General features: G+C 43.2%; 1 protein-coding gene across 1 annotated transcript in view; it reads left to right on the top strand.

Annotated features, from left to right (window-relative positions):
• The window catches only part of KCNMA1 (potassium calcium-activated channel subfamily M alpha 1), a 1,310,561-nt gene that overhangs the window by 699,004 nt on the left and 590,899 nt on the right, over nucleotides 1-20,658 (top strand). Inside the window, exons 4-5 of the mRNA XM_030203235.1 lie at nucleotides 6,462-6,555; nucleotides 20,339-20,450. Coding sequence (XP_030059095.1) covers nucleotides 6,462-6,555; nucleotides 20,339-20,450 — 206 coding nt within the window. The remainder of the gene's footprint in view (nucleotides 1-6,461; nucleotides 6,556-20,338; nucleotides 20,451-20,658) is intronic.

The following is a 20,658-nucleotide window of genomic DNA, read 5'->3' as shown; positions in this document are numbered from 1 at the left end:
GGCGCTCCCTGAACAGAAGATCCCAATAGTAGAATGTGGCCTGCACCGCAGGTGGGAATTTATCTACCTGACCTCTATACCTCGCCGACAACCACATTAAGTGTCCTAATTTACGGGATCCCACCAAAGTTTGCGCCATGGAAACCCATAGTTTATAATCATCGTTGCGAAACCACTCAATAGCCGCCCTTGACTGTGCCGCACAATAGTACCAAAATAGATTGGGGACCCCCAGACCCCCCTCCTTCCTACTCTTGTACAAGAGCGCTCTTGGAAGTCTCGGTCTTTTCTGGTTCCAAATAAACCTATTTATGCTATCTTGCCAGCCTGATATGAACAACCTGGACAGTCGCATGGGGTCATCCCATGCATTTTTAAATTCTGTTACCACTTTCACCTCCATCACCTCCCACGGGAGGGCATTCCAGGTATCTACCACCCTCTCCATGAAAAATTGCTTCCTGATGATATTCCTGAGGTCCCCCTCCCCCCCCCCCCCCCCCCACAACCTCAATTCATGTCCTCTAGCTATACCTCCTTCCCGCCTCTGGAAAAGGTTTGTTTGTAAATTATTACCTTTCAAATACTTGGACATCTGTATCGTATCACCCCTATCTTTCCTTTCATCCAGGGTATACACGTTCAAGTCCTTAAGACTCTCCTTGTACGTCTTGCAGCGCAAACCCCATACCATTTTCATTGCTTTTCTGTGAACCACTTAAGTCTTTTTTATGTCCTTAGCAAGATATGGCTCCAAAACTGCACACAATACTCCAAGTGTGGCCTCACCAACAACATGCACAGGGGCATCAATACCTCCTTCCTTCTACTTGTTCTATCCTCTATGCAGCCTAGCATCCTTGTGGCTCTGGCCACCCCCTTGTCACATTGTTTCGTCACCGTGAGATGGTATTAAACACCACTAATGGTCATGAGAGAGGATGGGAGATTGCTGTGTGCAAAGATAGACGTGAAATTTGGAAGAGGGGAGGAGGAGGAGGAGGGAACATTAGGGATGAGAAACTTAAAAGTCTGGCCCACTCTAAATATGAGCAATGTTTTTTTTTTTTTTTAAAGAAAGAGCAGCAGACATTAGTCCCAAATGTTTCTCATAAATAGTACAAGGAATCTATATATATAAAACTCACCCTCAACGTTCTATTTGCACTGACGTCACTGAAGCCAGGTTCGTAAGTTCGAAGCTCTGAAACCACACAAAATCACAGTCTGTGGGCCCCGCCCTCGCATCAAACGTTATGACGTTGAGGGCGGAGCACATTCTCAGCTCCAACGTTGTACTGCACTGTAGCTGTGCTCCGCCCTCACGTCAAAACGCGATGACGTCGAAGGCGGAGCACACGTTACTTCGGCAGGTCAGTGGGGTGGGGGGGGGCCTTCAGAGAGGGGGGAGCGCCGGCAGTGATGACATCGGTGGGGGTGGAAGGGAGTGCACTGGCAACACACACATCGGTGACACACGGAGACACAAAGGGATGGAGGGGAGCCTTGCTAGCGCCCGTTTCATTGCGATTTGAAACGGGCCTTCGTTACTAGTTAAAAATAAAAAAAAAGTCATCTTTGTTTTCCTGTATAGATTTTTTTCTGTCCAAAAGCTCACAGGGAGCCTTTTCCAGTTGTTACACTGCTTCTTACTGGTGTCCATCAGAGAAGTAATTTAGAGCCATTTGCTGGAAGAGAGATTAATAGATCTATTGATGTGTGTTTCTTAGACTAGGCATTTGAAACAGAACCTTTTAACCAAGCAGCAGAAGCCATGATCGGATCAATATTTGTGCTGTAGGAATGGCATTTTGTTTTGAAATTAAAGACATGTCCTTAATTTAAGAACCACTGGTAATCCAACATGGTACATTTTATTGTTGTAATTGATCAGTTAACACATGGGAATTTGACAGGTTGCAATTTTATTGATATGCTTGAAGTTTGTTTTACTTGTTTTTAAATCTGAGCTGATGAGATAGTTTGAGTTGTTTGATGGAGATTTCTTGACCCTAAAAGTTTTGCAGACTTGATTTGCTGGTTGTGTAAGCCAGGCCATGACAGACTTTCTTTGAATTTAGGAGACAGTCTAAAAATGTAGAAACTGGCTGTTGAGAGCTCTCTCTCATAATACCTCTCCCTCTTGATCTTCAAGGTCTATAGCAGCTCCTTTAGGACCTGATTTAATAAGACTCTTTTCTCATCCCCCCCCCCCCCGGATTCTATATATTGCACTCTAAATTGAGTAATGAGCCTTTAACTAGCAATAATTGGGTGCTAACAACCTATTATTGCAGTTGATTGGCTCTAATTTGGATTTGCATGCTATTCTATAAGACTCAGCACCAAACTTTTATAGCGTGTATCTGGAGAGGGGGCATGGTCAGGGGCGCGTCGGGGACATTCCAAAAAGTTACATGTGAATTTACAGAATACTGACTGAGCACACCCAAGTTAGCCATCAGCATTTACACCTGGTTTTACCAGGCATAAGTGCGGCGCCTAAAAATCTGGTGCGGAATTGGGACTAAGTGTGATCCTATAAAGTGCATGCATGTGCATATAAAGTGCATGTGCTATTCTATAAAGGGCACTCAGCCTGGTACGACCTTTATAGAATAGGGCTGAGCGCTGATTTTTGAGCACCATTTACTGAATCTGGCCCTTACTGTACTCTAATTGCACTGCTGATAACAAGGATGCTCTCTTAATACCATCTATTCATGTGGGGTTGATTGCTCTGCATTATATGATGCTTTAATGTACAGTACCATACCACATGTTAAATGTAAGACAGTCTCCACCTAATCCCCTGCCAATTCTCTTTCCCATTCCATCTTTATCAGTTAACATGGGAATTAGCATATGTTAAATGTGAAGTTGCTATATAAACTGTTAGCTTATACAGAGAGCCGCCCACTGACATAAGCAGTGGGCTTTTAACCTTGGTAGAGCTGCATCCTAAGAAAAGAATTGTGGGATGGGTAATTGGGGCTAGCAAGGTGTAGGTGGGCAAAGAAAAGGGGTAAGTTGGAGTCATGTAATTGGAAGGAAATTCATTTGTGGGGAAGGCAGGGGAAAGCAGCCAGAGATTGGATAACAGTTGATAAACAGTAGCAGGGGAGGATTGTATCTAGGCAGGGCTGAATTGTGAGAAGAAGTACTGGGATGGTGATTGGCGTATAATAAAGTAGAGGTGGGCAAAGGCATCCATTGTGGAAGGTTGGCGGGTTTGGAGAGTTTGAGAGAAGATGTGTATGGGAACAGTGGATAATAATAAAATAGGCATTTCCCACCCTGCCCACTCCAAGGAGTAGAGTAGGGGAGGGATTTATTGTTTTTTTTTGGGGGGGGAGGAAAGGTGCACTTTGGGATGTCTTCGGAAGCTGTTGATTGTGGGTGTTGGGAGCAGGGACTGGGGATCCCAGCTGTGGGGTAGGAGGACACTAAGCCAGGTGGCACTTATGCTTGGTAAAACTAGCTTGACATTTCGTCCTTTAGATTGTAAGCTCCTTTGAGCAGGGACTGTCCTTCTTTGTTAAACTGTACAGCGCTGCGTAACCCTAGTAGCGCTTTAGAAATGTTAAGTAGTAGTAGTAGGTGGTCAATTAGTTTGTGGGAAAACAAAAGGAGATTGGAAATAAGGAGTTGTTTGGGGAAAGTGAAAGGCTTGTGTTCAATACCACCTTGAGCAGAGGCAAGGTCTTTGCATCACCGCAAGTCTTGCTTTAATTCATTTTCAGTGCTTTTGTGAGAATTCATGTTGGTAGTGGTGAGGCTAGGTTGTCTCCGATGAGCCTTGAAAAATATGCGTTAATGGGTTTGTTTATGGTCATTCTGACAGGGGATTTAATCTTGTGATTTATGGCATTCTTTGTTATTTGATTGTTAAAATACTAAATAAAGCTGCCTTCAAATGTTTGCCAAATAAGTGGTATTTTGAATTATTTGGGGGCTTAAGGGTAGTGCAGAATACATGGGATGCTATGCGAGTGCCAAGATTATAATTCCCGTGTTAGCTGTTTAACATGGTTTAGCAAAATAGGTCTTAAATGGATGCAATACTCCTGGAGTCTGAAGTCATTGTAGGATATTTCAAACTGAATGGGCTCAACAATTTGGTTTGAAAGTAATGTATAGTCTCTTTATATTCCTAAGATCTATATATGTCTTGTTTGGTTATCATGGCCAAACTTCTATATATGGTGCTGAAAGATCAGTGGCAATAAAATTTCATGCTACACACTATTCTGTAAATGGAGCTCAGAGTTGGATGCCGCTTATAGAATGGTGTTTGGCAGTGGGATCTGTACCAGTTAAAATATGATGCACATTCTTATGCCTAAATTATGCGAGAATCTCCCTTAGTCTATAAAACTGTGTGTAAATTCCAGGAATGCCGCCAATCTGCCCATACTCTTCCATGGCTGTGCCCCCTTTTCAGATCCATACATAAAATTTACAGATTCTGGTGCCTAAAAATGTGTGCATAAATTTTAATTAATGCCAATTAGTGCTGATAATTGATTATAGCACCAGTTATCGGTGCTATTGGTTTATTCAATTACATTGTGTGTGGAAATTTAGTGTGCACCCAAATTTGTGTGTGCAATTTTGAGCACCATATATAGAATTTAGATGGTGGAGATGAAAATGGTAACGGAATTCAAAAATGTGTGGGATAAACATAAAGGAATCCTGTTCAGAAGGAATGGATCCTCAGCAGCTTAGCGGAGATTGGGTGGCAGAGCCAGTGGTGGGGGGCGGGGCTGGTGGTTGGGAGGAGGGGCTAGTGCTGGGCAGACTTCTATGGTCTGTGCCGTGAAAATGGCAGATACTAATCAAGGTCAGATATACACAAAAAGTAGCACATATGAGTTATCTTGTTGGGCAGACTTGATGGACCGTGCAGGTCTTTCTCTGCTGTCATCTACTATGTTACTATGTTTTACAAAGCTACACTAGTGATTCCCATGCAGCAAATGAGAGGAAGTCCATAGGAATTGAATAAGTTTCCTCTCATTTGCCACACTGAGAATCGGTAGTGCGGCTTTGTAAAAGAAGCCCATACGCAATATAGGCGCAGCACATTGAAGCCACCAAAACTCTTGCATGTCTGAATTTTGCAGGCAGAATATTTACCAACTAAGACACTGTACAAATGTGTAATATACAAAACTTTGCTTTACTAATATGAAGCAAATTTTATTTTTATTTCCACTTATATCAAATGTTATCATTTGGACATTAGTGACCTTGCCTTCCTTCAAGCAACTTTCTGTAATTTAACCACTGGAATGAAATCATTTCAGATGCTTTGGATAGTTAAACAGGAGCTTGTATCTTCGAAGATCCTCTGTACTAGCAACAATTTTTTGTAGACCTTGGAGAAATGAAAAATTTGAAATTTCTATATAGAGCTCCATGAAATTTTGAAAATAAAATTGAAAGACTCAGTTAAGGACTGCTGAATGTATGTAGACTAGAACTTTTCAAACCTCTCCTGGAGACCAGCCTGTTAGGTGTTCAGAATATCCACAATAAACATGTTTTGCATGGTGTAACTTTGCACATACTGGGCTTCCAATGGATGCAAATATATCTCATGCATGTTGTGAATATCCTGAACACTTGACAGGCTGACTGTGGAATCATAAAGTCAAGTTTTGGGATATGTGTGTATTGGTTTGTGAGTGGTGAAGTGGCCTACTGGTTAGTGCAGCAGGCTTTGATCCTAAGTCCTGGGTTCAATTCCTGCTGCAGTTCCTTGTGACGTTGGTCAACTCACTTATGGGTCCTTTTACTAAGGTATGCTGAAAAATGGCCTGCGCTGGTATAGACACGTATATTGGACGCACACAAGTCCATTTTTCAGCGCGCCTGCAAAAAAAGAAGCCTTTTTTCCCCTACAATGGATGTGCGGCAAAATAAAAATTGTCACTCATCCATTTCGGGCCTGAGACCTTACCGCCACCCATTGACCTAGCGGTAAGGTCTCACATGTTAACTGGGTGGTAATGGTCTACGCGTGTACAATGCCGATACCACCCAGTTAGCTCCGCATGCCAGAAAAGTTCTGGCGCGCTTAGCGGACGCACGTAAAAAATGAAATTACCACCCGGGTCACGCGGTAGCCGGGCAGCAGTTTGAAATTGGCATGCGCAGGACGCACGTATGCGCCTATACAGCTTAGTAAAAGGGCCCCTTAACCCTCCATTGCCTCAGGTACAAAAATGGAGATTGTGAGCCCTCTATGGACAGAGAAAGTACCTGTTTATAATGTGAAATTGTTCTCTGCCTTGAACTTGATGGTTAAGCAGATTATAAATGCCAGAATTAAATTTAAATTAAATTAAATCTGCTAGTTTGCACCAAGGGAAAAAAGCTGCTTAGTTCATTGAATGCAAGCAGTTTGTTGCACTGAATTTACTATGTGTATTTTTTTTCATTTTTTCTACTAGCCCTATAGAATCCTGCCAGCATTTCTACAAAGACTTCACACTGCAGATAGACATGGCTTTCAACATCTTCTTCCTGCTCTATTTCGGCCTCCGTGTAAGTATTTTGCATCTTGGCTTTAAGTGGAGCACAGATGTGTTCTGCGAAATACCAGAGCCACCAAACTACTAGTGATACTGATTTTGTTTTTGAATGGGTTATTGCAGATCTTCTTTTCACGCTCTCTTTTTTTTTTTTTTAAAGTAGTGTTCATATTGTACACCTATAAATAGAGTAATTTTATAACAATCTGCTTAACGTATGTGGTAAACATGCATATATATTCTACTGATTTTTAAAAGTAAGACTGTTTCTGAGGCTGTGTAGCCCCTTTTAAACTAATGGCAACCAGATAAACCAAGTTCCAGGGCTTGAACTATTGATGGCTACAGAAGGCGGAGCATGGCCTTTGAAAATACTCCCATGGTAAGCACATGCCCACATTTAGAATTGATTTTTAAAATGCACACATTTTCAAGAACGCTCTAGATTGTGCGGGATAGTAAATAATGTAAATAAATAAATAAATAATTGACATCCCTGTGGAGATAGTTTGGCTAGACATATGTGCATACAAGCTCATATGCCTACTTTATAAAGACTAATCTTCAAAATAACATCAAACATATAAATGGCGAGTGACCGAACTCACTCGCAAATGCGCAGTAGACTTCCCTCTCTGTCCCGCCCCCGCGTCAATACGTAATGACGGGGGTGGGACAGAGAGGGAAACTGCGCTTCCCCCCCCCCTCCGAGGTCGCCGCCACCACCCCTCCACCCGGCCCGGGCCCTCTGATCGCAATTAATTCAACTTACATCGCCGCAGCACGCAGATCAGCTGAGCTCCGGTCGGCGTTCCTTCCCTGCCTGTGTCCCACCCTTGCCGACGGTACGTCACATGAAGGCGGGACACATGCAGAGAAGGAAGGCCAGGCCGACGGGAGCTCAGCTGATCTGCATGCTGCGGCAATGTAAGTTGAATTAATAGCGAACAGAGGGCCCAGGCCGGGTGGAGGGGTGGCAGCGGCGGCGACCTCGGGGGGAGGGGGCAGCGGCGACCTCGGGAGGGGGGGCCTTGGAAAACCCCCATTCCAATAGCCCGTTTTAACGGGCTCAGGCTAGTTCCAATATAATTCAGGCTCTCTAGAATAATATAAACATGTCAATGACAAAGGTATAATAAATGTTGCCTATAAAATAGGCTTTCAGAAGTATCCCCTGCAATGCATAAATGCTTTCAGTCAAATGTACACCAACTTTGAGGTAGGTGTAAGTATGTGTGTGTGTTCTATTTATGAACAATCAATTATTGGCTATAATTAGATTTAATTAGAACTTACATACCTAAAGTTTTTGCATGAATAAAAAAGGGCATGGAAATGGGAGGGTCTTGGGTGGAGCGAGGTTGTTCCTAGCATTTATACACATTGATATAGAATACGGACACGCCCGATATAGGCACGTACATTTGCACTATGTTTCAGTTGGTGCAAATGACTGCGCCCAAAGTGAGATGCGATCTTTGGGCATAAGCGCTATTCTATAAACCGTGCCTAACTTTAAGCTCAGCCTATAGAATAGTGCTTTTTTTTGTGTGCCAATTTTTTTGGTACCATATACCATGTAACTGCATGCAGGAATTTTGCAGTAGATTGCCTGTTTCTGCACATTAAAACTGCACATTACCAAACTTTTCTGCATGGGCTGAGAGTGGGTTTGGAAATATTAGCCGGCTAGCGTGCTACACTTACTACATGCTAACAGGCTAATGCAGGCCTATGTACTACCCCCAAAACAGGAGGCACAAAGTACTTCTGAGTTAACTGGGAGCATGTATCAAAAGTTGCTCTGAATGTTAACATATGACCTGCAATAAAAAAAAGTGATGCAGTGTTAGTTTTGGGCTTGCCACACATTAAAATTCTGCGCTATAGCACATTAAGCTCAAAACATAACACTTTAATAGAAGACCCCTTAGTTTCATATCCACTTTTTCCAGGCACAAATTTGCTGGGTTAATTTGCCCTCATATGCACATGCTTTCAAAATATTTTCATATATGCAAATTCCTCTTCAGTCCTCAACAATGCTGTTGCTCAGTTTGGGTAATTTTCTGCATTTGTATAAATGTGTATATTTGTATAAATTTACATATACATTAAATGGACAATTTTAAAAATACTCATTTCTTTGCCAAAAGCACAGCACTGCCTTATGCAGAAAATGACTTTTGAAAGTGCCCTCTTAGAGGCAGATGCACTAAGCTTAAATGACCCTTTAACGACCCTCTAACAAAGAATTTTCGAACCGTGGCATGCATTAAAGGCCATTTTCCGACCACGGTAGCAGAAAACGAAAACGGGATGCAGATGAGCAAATTGTGTAGAAACCCCATAGAAACGAGATGCATCAAAGTTTTCCGACTACCCTAACGCAGGAAAAGTGCCGGAAAGCTAACGACAGGTACCTGTCGTTAGGGCTATCCGACTGAAAACTGTAATGTAAAAAACAAAAAAAAAAGCGAGGGGGCGAAAACGCACGTCAGGGGCATCTTTTATTGATGCCCAAGGTCACTGCTGCTCCCCGCTCCCCCTGCATCACTATAAAACTGAAAAAAAAGGTTCGGGAGGGGGCAAAGCCGCTCGTCAGGAGTGTCCTTTAATGACGTCCTTGCCCCCCCCGCCCGTGGTCGCCGCTGCTGCTCCCCGCTTCCTCCGCCAGCATTAAATAAAAGAAAACAAAAATCAAAGCTTCGGCCCCCCCTCCCTTCCTGTCTCTCAACTCTTTCTTTCCCCACACAGCTCCGCCTCCCACCGCCCCCGTGCACCGCCCCTGCCGGCCCCCTTGAGATCGTTGCCGCCGCTCCCCCCTCCTCTACCCCCCTCCCCCGCATTATTGGACCCGTGCAGTGCCTCTCACCTCTGTATGAAGGCGCTGCACGGGCAAGAAGACCAGATCGCTGCAGTCTTCAGGACGTCTCCTTCGTCTTCCCTGCCCTGGCCCCGCCCCCGTCTGACGTAGGTGTCTTACGTCAGATGGGGGCAGGGCCAGGGCAGGGAAGACGAAGGAGAGACGTCCTGAAGACTGCAGCGATCTGGTCTTCTTGCCCGTGCAGCGCCTTCATACAGAGGTGAGAGGCGCTGCACGGGCCCGGTAATGCGGGGGGAGACCCAGAGGAGGGGGGAGCGGCGGCAACAATCTCAAGGGGGCCAGTGGGGGCGTGGCATGAGGGCGGAGGATGGCAGGAGGCGGAGCTATGTGGGGAAAGAAAGAGTTGAGAGACAGGAAGGGAGGGGGGGCCGAAGCTTTGATTTTTGTTTTCTTTTATTTAATGCTGGCGGAGGAAGCGGGGAGCATCAGCGGCGACCACGGGCGGGGGGGGGGCAAGGCTGTCCATATAGGACGCTCCTGATGAGCGCCTTTGCCCCCTCCCGATCCATGTGTTTGTGTTTTGTTTTTGTTTGTGTTTTGTTTTTGTTTCTTTGACGTTTGTGGCATGCGCAGAGCAGCCAGCATAATGCTTGGCTGCTCTGCGCATGCTTTAGGGGCCGATTACCAACGGGGATTCCACCAAATTGATGCATTGTACTTTCAAATACCACACCGAACATGTGCGACTTGTTTTTTTGCTGCATTATTCGTTTTTTTAAATTCGGTAACAGCTTTTACGTTTTTGCTTTTTTTACGTTTGGTTGATGCATCTGGCTCTTAGACAGAGTTTTGAAGCCATTTACCTGTGTAAACTGGCCTGCCTGTCCATTTGTCCATTTAAAGGTATACCTGGGCTGCCACTGTCATATACTGTAGGCTGAATTGTGAAGAAGTGTGTCTAGGGGCTAGAGAGAAGGAGCCAGATGCACTAAACTTAACGAGCCATTAACGAGCAAGTAGTAAACCCTGGCATGCACTAAACACTTTTTTCAGATGACTGTAGCAGCTAATGAAAACGGAATGCAGATGAGCTAATTGTGTAGAAACCCTATTGTAATGAGATGCACTAACCTTTTCCGATTGCCTTAATGCTGGAAAATGCTGGAAAATCTAACGAGAGATTTTTCCTTTTAAAGAGTTATCTCCATGTTTTCTGAAGTCTTTTTTTCTCCACATATTTTCATGAACAGAAGTGACTTTACACCTCCAAGACATGGTTTCATTGAGTAGAATTTTGCTGTGATAATAGTTGGTTTCAGTTACCCCAATATTGACTCGTCAAACATAACAGCTAGGGAGGTAAAATTCCTTGATGAAATCGAGGACTGTTTTATGGAGCAGCTGGTTCAGGAACCACCAAAAGGGGGAATAATTCTAGACCTAGTCCTTAGTGGAGCACATGATCTGGTGCACGAGGTAATAGTGCTGGGGCCACTTGATAACAGTGATCATAACATGATCAGATTTGATATCATCTTTGGAGTAAGTACACACAGGAATTCTAATATGTTAGCATTTAACTTTCAAAATGGAGACTATAACATGAGGAAAATGTTTGTTTTTACAGAGTTAGAGGAAAAGCTGCAAAGGTCAAAAAATTATTTTTATCTATTTATTTTATTTTATTTATTTCTGCATTTGTACCCCACATTTTCCAACCTAGTGGTAAGTTTAAATGGCTTACAATTAACTTAGGTCGACAAGTAACAAGTTGAGAGGGTCATCGCGAGCCTGGTTCCAATTATGTCTGTGATCGTATGATGTGGTGTAGTGGCCGGGATCTTCTTAGCTATGTCATTTTCTCAGAGAGGAATTTCCTGAAGAGATGATCTTTCAGTTATTTTCAGAATGTTAGGTGGTAGTTCATTCCTTTTAAGTCTTTCGGTAGAGAGTTCCAGGTTTTGGTGTATACGTATATGAAACTGGTTGTGAGTGTAGATTTGTGTCGTAGGCAGTGGTGTGCTGGTAAATGTTTAACAACAGGCTTTCTCCCCGGTCCACCTCTGCACCCCCCCCCCATCCACCTCTGCACCCACCCCAAATTGCAGAGCAGGCTTTAGCTGGGGAGAGAGCCTGGGGGGGGGGGGGGGGTGCAGCAATGCATTACTATCTCCAGGGGAAAAGAAATTAAATGCTCCCAGGTTCCAATCTAATTCATGTTTAATGTGGGATAAAATGCCATAAATAAGTAAATAAATATAAACTTTTAAGGTTGAAAACCTGATCCTCATAACATGATATCTGTTTTAGAAGCCCTTTACCAGGCAAAAAAATAATCTCTGCAGTACACCCAAAATGACACAAGCCAAATTAGCATACAGACCAGGAATTAAGAGAACAGACAGTCTTGCCAACTCTGAAAAACAATGTGATCAAAATCTCAGAAACTAACAAACAGATCCCTATTCAGACACTTGGCCTTGCAGTCATACATGCAGAACAGAGATAGCCCCTATTCAAATTCTTCAAAAATTAACCTGAAATCCTAAGAAGCACGATACCAGAAAAACAGAAAGAAACACGTTGCTATACACTGCAAAATATGACAGCAGATGTAAATTCTCAAAGTGGACATATTCTAAACACTAAAATGAAAATAATTTTTTCTTTGTTGTCTGGTGACTTTGTTTTTCTCATCATGCTGGCCCAGTATCTGATTCTACTGCTCTCTATCTGTTCCCTTGAATCCGTTTCCAAGGCTTCCTTTCCATTTATTTCTTTTCTTTTCTCCTTTCTTCTTCTTCATTTCCGGTCCCCCACAGACTTGACTGTCCAGTGGATCCAGCTTCTTCTTATTTTCTCCATCCATATGCAGTTTTTCTCCTCTCTTCCTTTTCCCTCACGTCATCTCCTTCCTCTTTCTTCCCTCCATGTCCAGCATTTCTTCTCTCTCCCTTCCCTCTCCTCCATCCATGTCCAGCATTTCTCCTTTCTCCCCTCCATTCATGTTCATCTCACTTCCTTTCTCATCCCTCCCCTCCATCGATGTCCAGCATTTCTTCTCTCTCCCTTCCCCTCCATCCATGTGCATCTCCTTCCTGTCTTCCCTCCCCTCCATCCATGTCCAGAATTTCTCCAGTCCCCCCCATCCATGTCCTGAAACTCTCCTCTCTCCCCTGCCATCCCCTCCATCCACCCATGTCCAGCAACTCTCCTCTCCCCTCTCTTCCATCCACCTATGTCCAGCAACTTTCCCCTGCCCTCCCCTCCATCCACCCATGTCCAGCAACTGTCCTCTCCCCTGCCCTCCCCTCCATCCACCCATGTCCAGCAACTGTCCTCTCCCCTGCCCTCCATCCATCCATCCATATCCAGAAATTCTCTTCTCTCCCCTGCCCCCCTCCAGCCATCCATACCCAGTGATTCTCTTCTCTCCCCTGTCCCCCCTCCAACCATCCATACCCGGCGATTCTCCTCTATCCCCTGCCCCCTCCATCTGTCCATATCCAGCAGCTATTCTCTCTCCCCTGCCCTCCCCTCCCCTCCATGTCCAGAAATTTTTCCTCTTTCCCTGGGCCCTGCCTTCCCATCCATATCCATTGATGGTTTCGATGCTCCTCTCTCCCCTGCCCTCCCGCTCCAATGTCCACCTGCCCGCACTCTTCTCCCCCCCCCCCCCCCCCGACATCCCTCTTTTTGCTCCTGCCATCCTGGGAGGTTTAAATCGTTGATTTACCTCCGTCACAGCAGCCGCAGTAAAAGCCCGTCTCTAGCCTTCCCTTCCTTTCCTGTCAGTGTCCCACTCTCGCAGAAAGAGGAAATGACGTCAGAAGAAGGTGGGACACTGACGGGAACAAAGAGAAGACTAGAGACGGGCTTTCACTGCGGCTGCTGTGACGGAGGTAAATCAACGATTTAAATCCCCCAGAGCGGCGGGAGGTGAGGTAAGCATGGCTCGTGGCACCCTCCTGCCATGCTTACCTCACTTACTGCCGGGTTGTGCCGCCCCTGGGAGCCGGCTCACCTGCCAGAACAACCGGCTTGCAAGAGCTTTAAAAATTTAACAACCGGCTCTTGTGAGCCGGCTCCAGCACACCACTGATCGTAGGCCTTGATATTTGGGATAGTGAAGAGTTAGATAGGATCTTGCATTCTTGTTTGTATTGCATGATGGTAGATCTATCAAACCAGCCATGTATTCTGGAGCAAGGCCGAAGATTATTCTGTGGACCAGGCTGCATATCTTGAAAAATATGCATGCTTTAATGGGTAACCAGTGTAATTTTTGGAGTAATGGACTTGCTCTTTCAAATCATTTTTCACGAATATAAGTCTGGCTGCTGTGTTTTGTGCTGTTTTTAGTCTCTTTAATGTTTGTTCCTTGCTTCCTGTGCAGATTCTAAACCCCTAAACCCACCTCTCCTCTCCCCCCTTTCTCTATTTCTGTGGATAGCACTCTCATTCTCCCTGTCTCATCAGCTCGTAACCTTGGGGTCATCTTCGATTCCTCTCTCTCTCCTTCTCTGCTCACATTCAGCAGATTGCCAAAACCTGTCGTTTCTTTCTCTATAACATCAGCAAAATCTGTCCCCTCATTTCTGAGCACTCTACCAGAACCCTTATCCACACTCATATTACCTCTCGCCTACATTACTGCAACCTGCTTCTCACTGGCCTCCCACTTAGCCATCTCTCTCCTCTTCAATCAGTCCAAAACTCTGATGCATGACTCATTTTCCACCAATGTCGCTATGCTCACATTAGCCCTCTCCTCAAGTCACTTCACTGGCTCCCTATCCATTTTCGCAGTCAATTCAAACTCCTCTTACTTACTTATAAGTGCATGCACTCTGCCGTTCCCCAGTACCTCTCCACTCTTGTCTCTCCCTATGCCCCCCTTGGATACTCTGCTCTGTAGATAAATCTCTCTTGTCTGTCCCCTTCTCCTCTACTGCTAATTCCAGACTCCGTTCCTTTTATCTCGCTGCACCTCATGCCTGGAATAGACTTCCCGAGCCTGTATGTCTAGCCCCGTCCTTGGCCGTTTTCAAGTCCAGGCTAAAAGTCCACCTCTTTGACACTGCTTTTGACTCCTAACCTTTACTCACTTGCCCTGTACCTCACCTCTTTATTTCCCTTACCTCTTAGTTGTTCTGTCTGTTTACCTGTCTTATTTAGATTGTGAGCTTTTTGAGCAGGGATTATCTTTTCGTGTATGGTGTACAGCGCTGCGTATGCCTTGTGGCACTATAGAAGTGATAAGTAGTAGTAGTAGATTCTATTGCAGTAGTCTACATGGGAGAGGACTGTGGTTTGGACAAGTGTGCAGAATATGTCACTGGGGAAATAGTTTTTTGTACTCCTGAGTTTCCACATATTGTGGAACATTTTCTTGGTGGTGTTTGTAACCTGATCATCGAAGGATAGATTGCAGTCGAAGATAACTCCTAGAATTTTTAGTCTGTCTACTATTGGGATGGGTGTTCCCAAGGCGTTGATGTTTGTGAAGTGTTCGTTATTATGTGGTGATGTTAGTTTTAGGCAATATTTTTTCCCCTGTTCAGTTTTAGTTTTAAAGTTGAGGCCCAGGTTTCCATGATGTTTATGCTGTCCGAGATTTTGGAACTTATTTCTGATATATTCTTCATCGGCATATATGAAGGGGTTGTAGCCTTGTCTGGACAGTGATTTGGCTAGGAGTGCCATCATTAGATTGAATAGTATTGGTGAAAGTGGTGAGCTCTGGGGAACCCCGCAGACAGCTTTCCAATGGACCGAGATTATGGAGTTATTTGGTAGGACCTGGTAGTCAGGAATCCATTGAACCAATGGAACACATTTCCTCCGATGCCAGTTTTATTGAGTATTCTTTGTAGGATGTGGTGGTTACCATGTCGAATGCACTGGACATGTCGAAATGTAATAGGAGGATGCTTTGCCCAATTGAGATTTCTTTTTTTGAATTTCGTAGTAGTGTGATCAGCACCGTTTCTGTGTTGTAGTGAGTTCTGAAACCTGATTGGGAGTCATGTAATATGGAGAAATTGTTTATGTAGTCAATATCTAACATTCTATTTGCTTTCTTAGCCGGCCTCACACATTGAGCAGAGGGTTTCAACGTATCATCAATGACACCTAGATCCCTTTCCTGATCGGTGACTCCTAATGTGCAACCTTGCATTACATAGCTATAGTTAGGGTTCCTCCTTTCTACATGCATCATTTTGCACTTGCTCACATTAAATGTCATCTGCCATTTGGATGCTCAGTCGCGTAAGGTCCTTTTGTCATTTTTCACAATCCTCTTGCAATTTAACAACTTTGTGTCATCAGCAAATTTAATTACCTCAATAGTTACTCCCATCTCTAGATCATTTATAAATATGTTAAAAAGCAGTGTTCCCAGCTCAGACCCCTGGGGAACCCTACTATCAACCCTTATCCATTGAGAATATTGATCATTTAACCCTACTCTCTGTTAGAAAGAAGTTTTTAATCCACAAGAACACTACCTCCTATCTTATGACTCTCCAATTTCCTCTGGAGTCTTTCATAAGGTACTTTGTCAAATGCCTTTTGAAAATCCAAATTCACAATATCGACTGGCTCACCTTTATCCACGTTTGTTCACCCCTTCAAAGAAATGTAATAGACTGGTGAGGCAAGATTTCCCTTTACTAAATTCATGTTGGCTTTGTCTCATTAATCCCTGCTTTTGAATATGCTCTGTAATTTTGTTCTTTATAATAGTCTCTACCATTTTGCCCGGTTCCGACGTCAGGCTCCCCTGTCTATAATTTCCTGGATTACCTCTGAAACCTTTTTTAAAAATCAGTTTTACATTGACCACCCTCCAATCTTCCGGTGCCATGCTTGAACATAGTAACATAGTAACATAGTAGATGACGGCAGAAAAAGACCTGCACGGTCCATCCTGCTTGATTTTAAAGATAAATTACATATTACTAATAATAGTTCTGCAAGTTAATTTTTCAGATCTATCAGTACTCTGGGATGAATACCATCTGGTGCAGGTGATTTGCTACTTTTCAATTTGTTAAATTGTGCCATTACATCTTCCAGGTTTATAGAGATTTCATTCAGTTTCTCTGACTCGTCAGATTTGAATACAATTTCTGGCACCGATATCTCTCGCAAATCTTCCTTGGTGAAAACCGAAGCAAAGAAATAATTTAGTGTCCCTTTTACTAAGGCGTGCTGAAAATTGCCTGCTCTGGTGTAGGTGCAAGTATTGGACATGCGCAGGACCATTTTTCAGCACACCTGCAAAAAAGGCCTTTTGTTTTGGCTGAAAATGGACGTGCAGCAAAATAAAAATTGGATCACATCCATTTTGGGCCTGAGACCTTACCGCCACCCATTTACTTAACGGTAAGGTCTCACACATTAACTGGGCAGTAATCATCAGCATGTGTACTCTGACAATTACTACCCGGTTAGCGCTATGCAGTAGACCATGCGCTCCACTAAGGACTAAGTCTAGAATTTTTCCTCCTCTTGTTGATTCCTGTATCAGCTGCTCCATAAAGCAGTCCTTGATTTCGTCAAGGAATTTTACCTCCCTAGCATGCTCTGATGTTATATTTACCCTGTCAATATCGGGGTAATTGAAATCGCCCATTATTACTGTGTTCCCCAGTTTGTTATCCTCCCTAATTTCTGATAGCATTTCTACATCTGTCTGTTCATCCTGGCCAGGTGGACGGTAGTAAACTCCTATCACTATCCTTTCCCCCTTTATATATGGAATTCAATCCATAGGAATTCCAAGATGTGTTTTGTTTCCTGCAGAATTTTCAGTCTATTTGATTCAAGGCTCTCCTTAACATATCATGCTACCCCTTCACCAATTCGGTCCACCCTATCACTACAATATAATTTGTACTCTGGTATGACAGTGTCCCACTGGTTATCCTCCTTCCACCAGGTCTCAGAGATGCCTATTATATCTAAGTTTTCATTTAGTGTAATATTCTCTAACTCTCCCATTTAATTTCTTAGGTTTCTGGCATTCAATGTTTGTTTTTCCTATTTATATCTTGCTCAGCAGTTGGCAGTGTTAATTTGTAATCTTTTGTCTGCGTTTTCGTTATCGGGATTCCCTGTTTTTGGTGATATCTTTGAAAGATACCTTGTTCCGAACCACTCGCTTTTGAATGTTGGCCTTCCCCCAGGTTCAAGTTTAAAATATTGTTGGACCCAGTACAAAACCCTCAGGACTAGTGGGTGTGTCCTAAATTCAAGAGAAGAAATTATGAACAGGACCCCCCCCCCCCTTGATTAAGCAATAAAATCTAAATATTCAAAAATAGAAGGGGCCCTTCTACTAAGCAGTGGTAAGCACCAATGTGTGTTTACCGCATGCTAAAAAGGCACTACTATGGGATGTGCTCAAACATCCCGCTGTAATGCTAATCCCTTGCAGAGGGGTGTGGCATGTTTGGAGGCGGAGAGTACGCATGCCCTGTACTAATCGGGTAGCACGGATAAATTGTTGTGCACAACCTGATTAGTGCAGGATTGCGGATGCCCCTATTGCCTACAAAATAGGTGACAGTAAAGGATCAGATGCCAATGGCCACACGCTAAGGACTAGATTCTATATATGGTGCCTGAAAATTCCACGCAGAAAAAAAAATACGCCTAGGCATATTCTCTAAATTATGCCTAAATTTTATAGAATAGGCTTAAGTTTCCATGCGGTTTATAAAATATGCTGATTGCCTCTCCACACAACCAAATTTGGTTGCATCCATTTATGTCATGTTTTACTTGATGTAAATCCCAGTACGCTATTAGGCGCTGAAGGCCAGATTCTACATATGGTGCCTAAAAAGTCCACATAGGTTTAAGTGTATTCTATAAGATTTAGGTGCAGTTTCTAGAAAACGCTTAGTCAATACTGTAGCGCCTAAATCTTTGCACGCCCATTTATGTCAATAAAAACCCGGTGTAAATCCACACGTGTAGATTTAGGTGCACTGACCTGTACTCTGTAATAACGCACAAAAATGTTGGTACACCCACGAAATGCCCATAAACTCACCCACAAACATGCATTTATTTTAAACTGTGTGCTTTACAATTTAGGCACAGTTCTTTATATAATATGCTTAGCGGTTTCTGCATGTAAAGTCTAATCATTGTTAATTAGTACTCATTATTGCTTGTTAAGTGCTGTTATTGTTGCCAATTAGCTTGTTAAGCCAATTGAGTTCTGCATGGTGTAGAATCCACACTGATTTTGGCGCCTAAATCTAAGCGCAGTATATAGAATCCAGGGGTAAGCGGCCTCCCACTTAGCCATCTATCCCCCCTTCAATCTGTTCAGAACTCTGCTGCACGTCTCATATTCCGCCAGAACCGATATACTCATATCACACCTCTCCTCAGGTCACTTCACTGGCTTCCGATCAGATACAGCATTCAATTCAAGCTTCTCCTTCTTACCTACAAATGCACTCAGTCTGCTGCCCCTCACTATCTTTCTACCCTCATCTCCCCTTACGTTCCCGCCCGTAACCTCCGTTCACAGGATAAATCCCTCCTCTCAGTACCCTTCTCCACCACTGCCAACTCCAGGCTCCGCTCATTCTGCCTCGCCTCACCCTATGCTTGGAACAACCTTCCTGAACCCTTACACCAAGCCCCCTCCCTGCCCGTCTTCAAGTCTTTGCTTAAAGCCCACCTCTTCAATGCTGCGTTCGGCACCTAAACCTTACAGTTCAGTGAATCCAGAGTGCCCCAATTTGACTGCCCCTATCGGACCGACTGTTCACTTGTCTATTAGATTGTAAGCTCTTTGAGCAGGGACTGTCTCTCTTTGTTAAATTGTACAGCGCTGCGTAACCCTGGTAGCGCTCTAGAAATGTTAAGTAGTAGTAGTAGTTGTGTATTCCATAATAATGTGCATAATTTTTAGAAATGCCCATTCCACACTCATAATCATGCCCCATTTTCAATTGTATGACTTGTAATTTACACACACCGCATTACAGAATACGCTTAGTAAGTTGTGCATGTAAATCGTAGTTAATGACAGTTAGTGCTGATTGCTTGTTAACATTCAATTGGCAGCGCTGATTAGCTAGTTAACCAGTTAAGTTACACGCTATGCTTAGATTTCTGCACAGAAATAGAGGCGGGATATATAGAACTTGGGGGACTGTTTTTTTATCCAAGAGCTATGAATTTTTCATTTCCAGGTTATGTTTATTTTACAGCATTTTAGCACATGTAAAATAGTATAGTTTTTCATGTTTTATTATTTTCCAGTTCTCCTTCTTAACATAATTAATAGTATTTATTTCAATAAATCACTCTGATAATGAGTCTGTCTAAAGACCTTTTACTCAAGATTTATGGTATTTAGGATAGTTAATAGGAATTGGTAATACAGAGGGATTAAGCATTGATCTTGGAAATTGTTTGGCAAAGCAGAGCCAAGCCGTGCATCTTTGAGTATTTGAATAGGATACTTTGGTGCTATATACTGAATAAATTGGCATTGGGGGTCTCAGTAGATGTAATTTGAGGTGTTCAATAAGTGAAAAGGCACTAGGAATATGTTGTGAACCAATCTAAAATAAGCACACATCATTAGTTTAACCCAACTCAGATTTATCAAAATTCAAATTAAATACAGCCTCAAATCTTAAATCAAAGTAAACTGAACTGTTTGCGTGTTGTTTAAAAAATAAAAATAAAAATAAAACAAAGAGAGGAAAACAGAAATGAGGATCAGAAAGACAGATAATAAATCAGAACTGAAAATATTTGTTTAGTAACAGTTTTCTATTAGGATTAGAATCAGGGTTAGATTTGTCAACACAGGCTCATGCCTAAGGTGCAACGTTCTGAAGGCATCCAAAAACTGAATAGTGTCTGATCTGCATATTTTAGCAGTCTTTCCAATTGCTCAGTTTGTTTTTGTTTCATATTTTTACAGTTTATTGCTGCCAATGATAAGCTGTGGTTCTGGCTAGAAGTGAACTCTGTGGTAGATTTCTTCACTGTTCCCCCAGTATTTGTATCTGTATATTTAAGCAGAAGTTGGCTTGGTAAGTACTAAATGTGTTCCTTTCACTCTGTAATTCCTGTCAGATGAATTGTGCTGGAACTGCATTCTAAAGTGTGTTCTGTGCTCAATCTTGGTTTCATCATCTTCATAAAACTTATAAGAAGCAGCCACAAAGAAACACGTGGGGCCCTTTTACTAAACTGCATTAGGTGCTAATGCAAAGATGGCCTAATGCAGGGTGCATTAAA

The sequence above is a fragment of the Microcaecilia unicolor genome, chromosome 5 (genome assembly GCF_901765095.1).
Source record: "Microcaecilia unicolor chromosome 5, aMicUni1.1, whole genome shotgun sequence".
Classification (NCBI taxonomy): Eukaryota; Metazoa; Chordata; class Amphibia; order Gymnophiona; family Siphonopidae; genus Microcaecilia; species Microcaecilia unicolor.
Note: the sequence above shows the minus strand (reverse complement) of the source record. Positions and strands in the feature narration are given on the sequence as shown.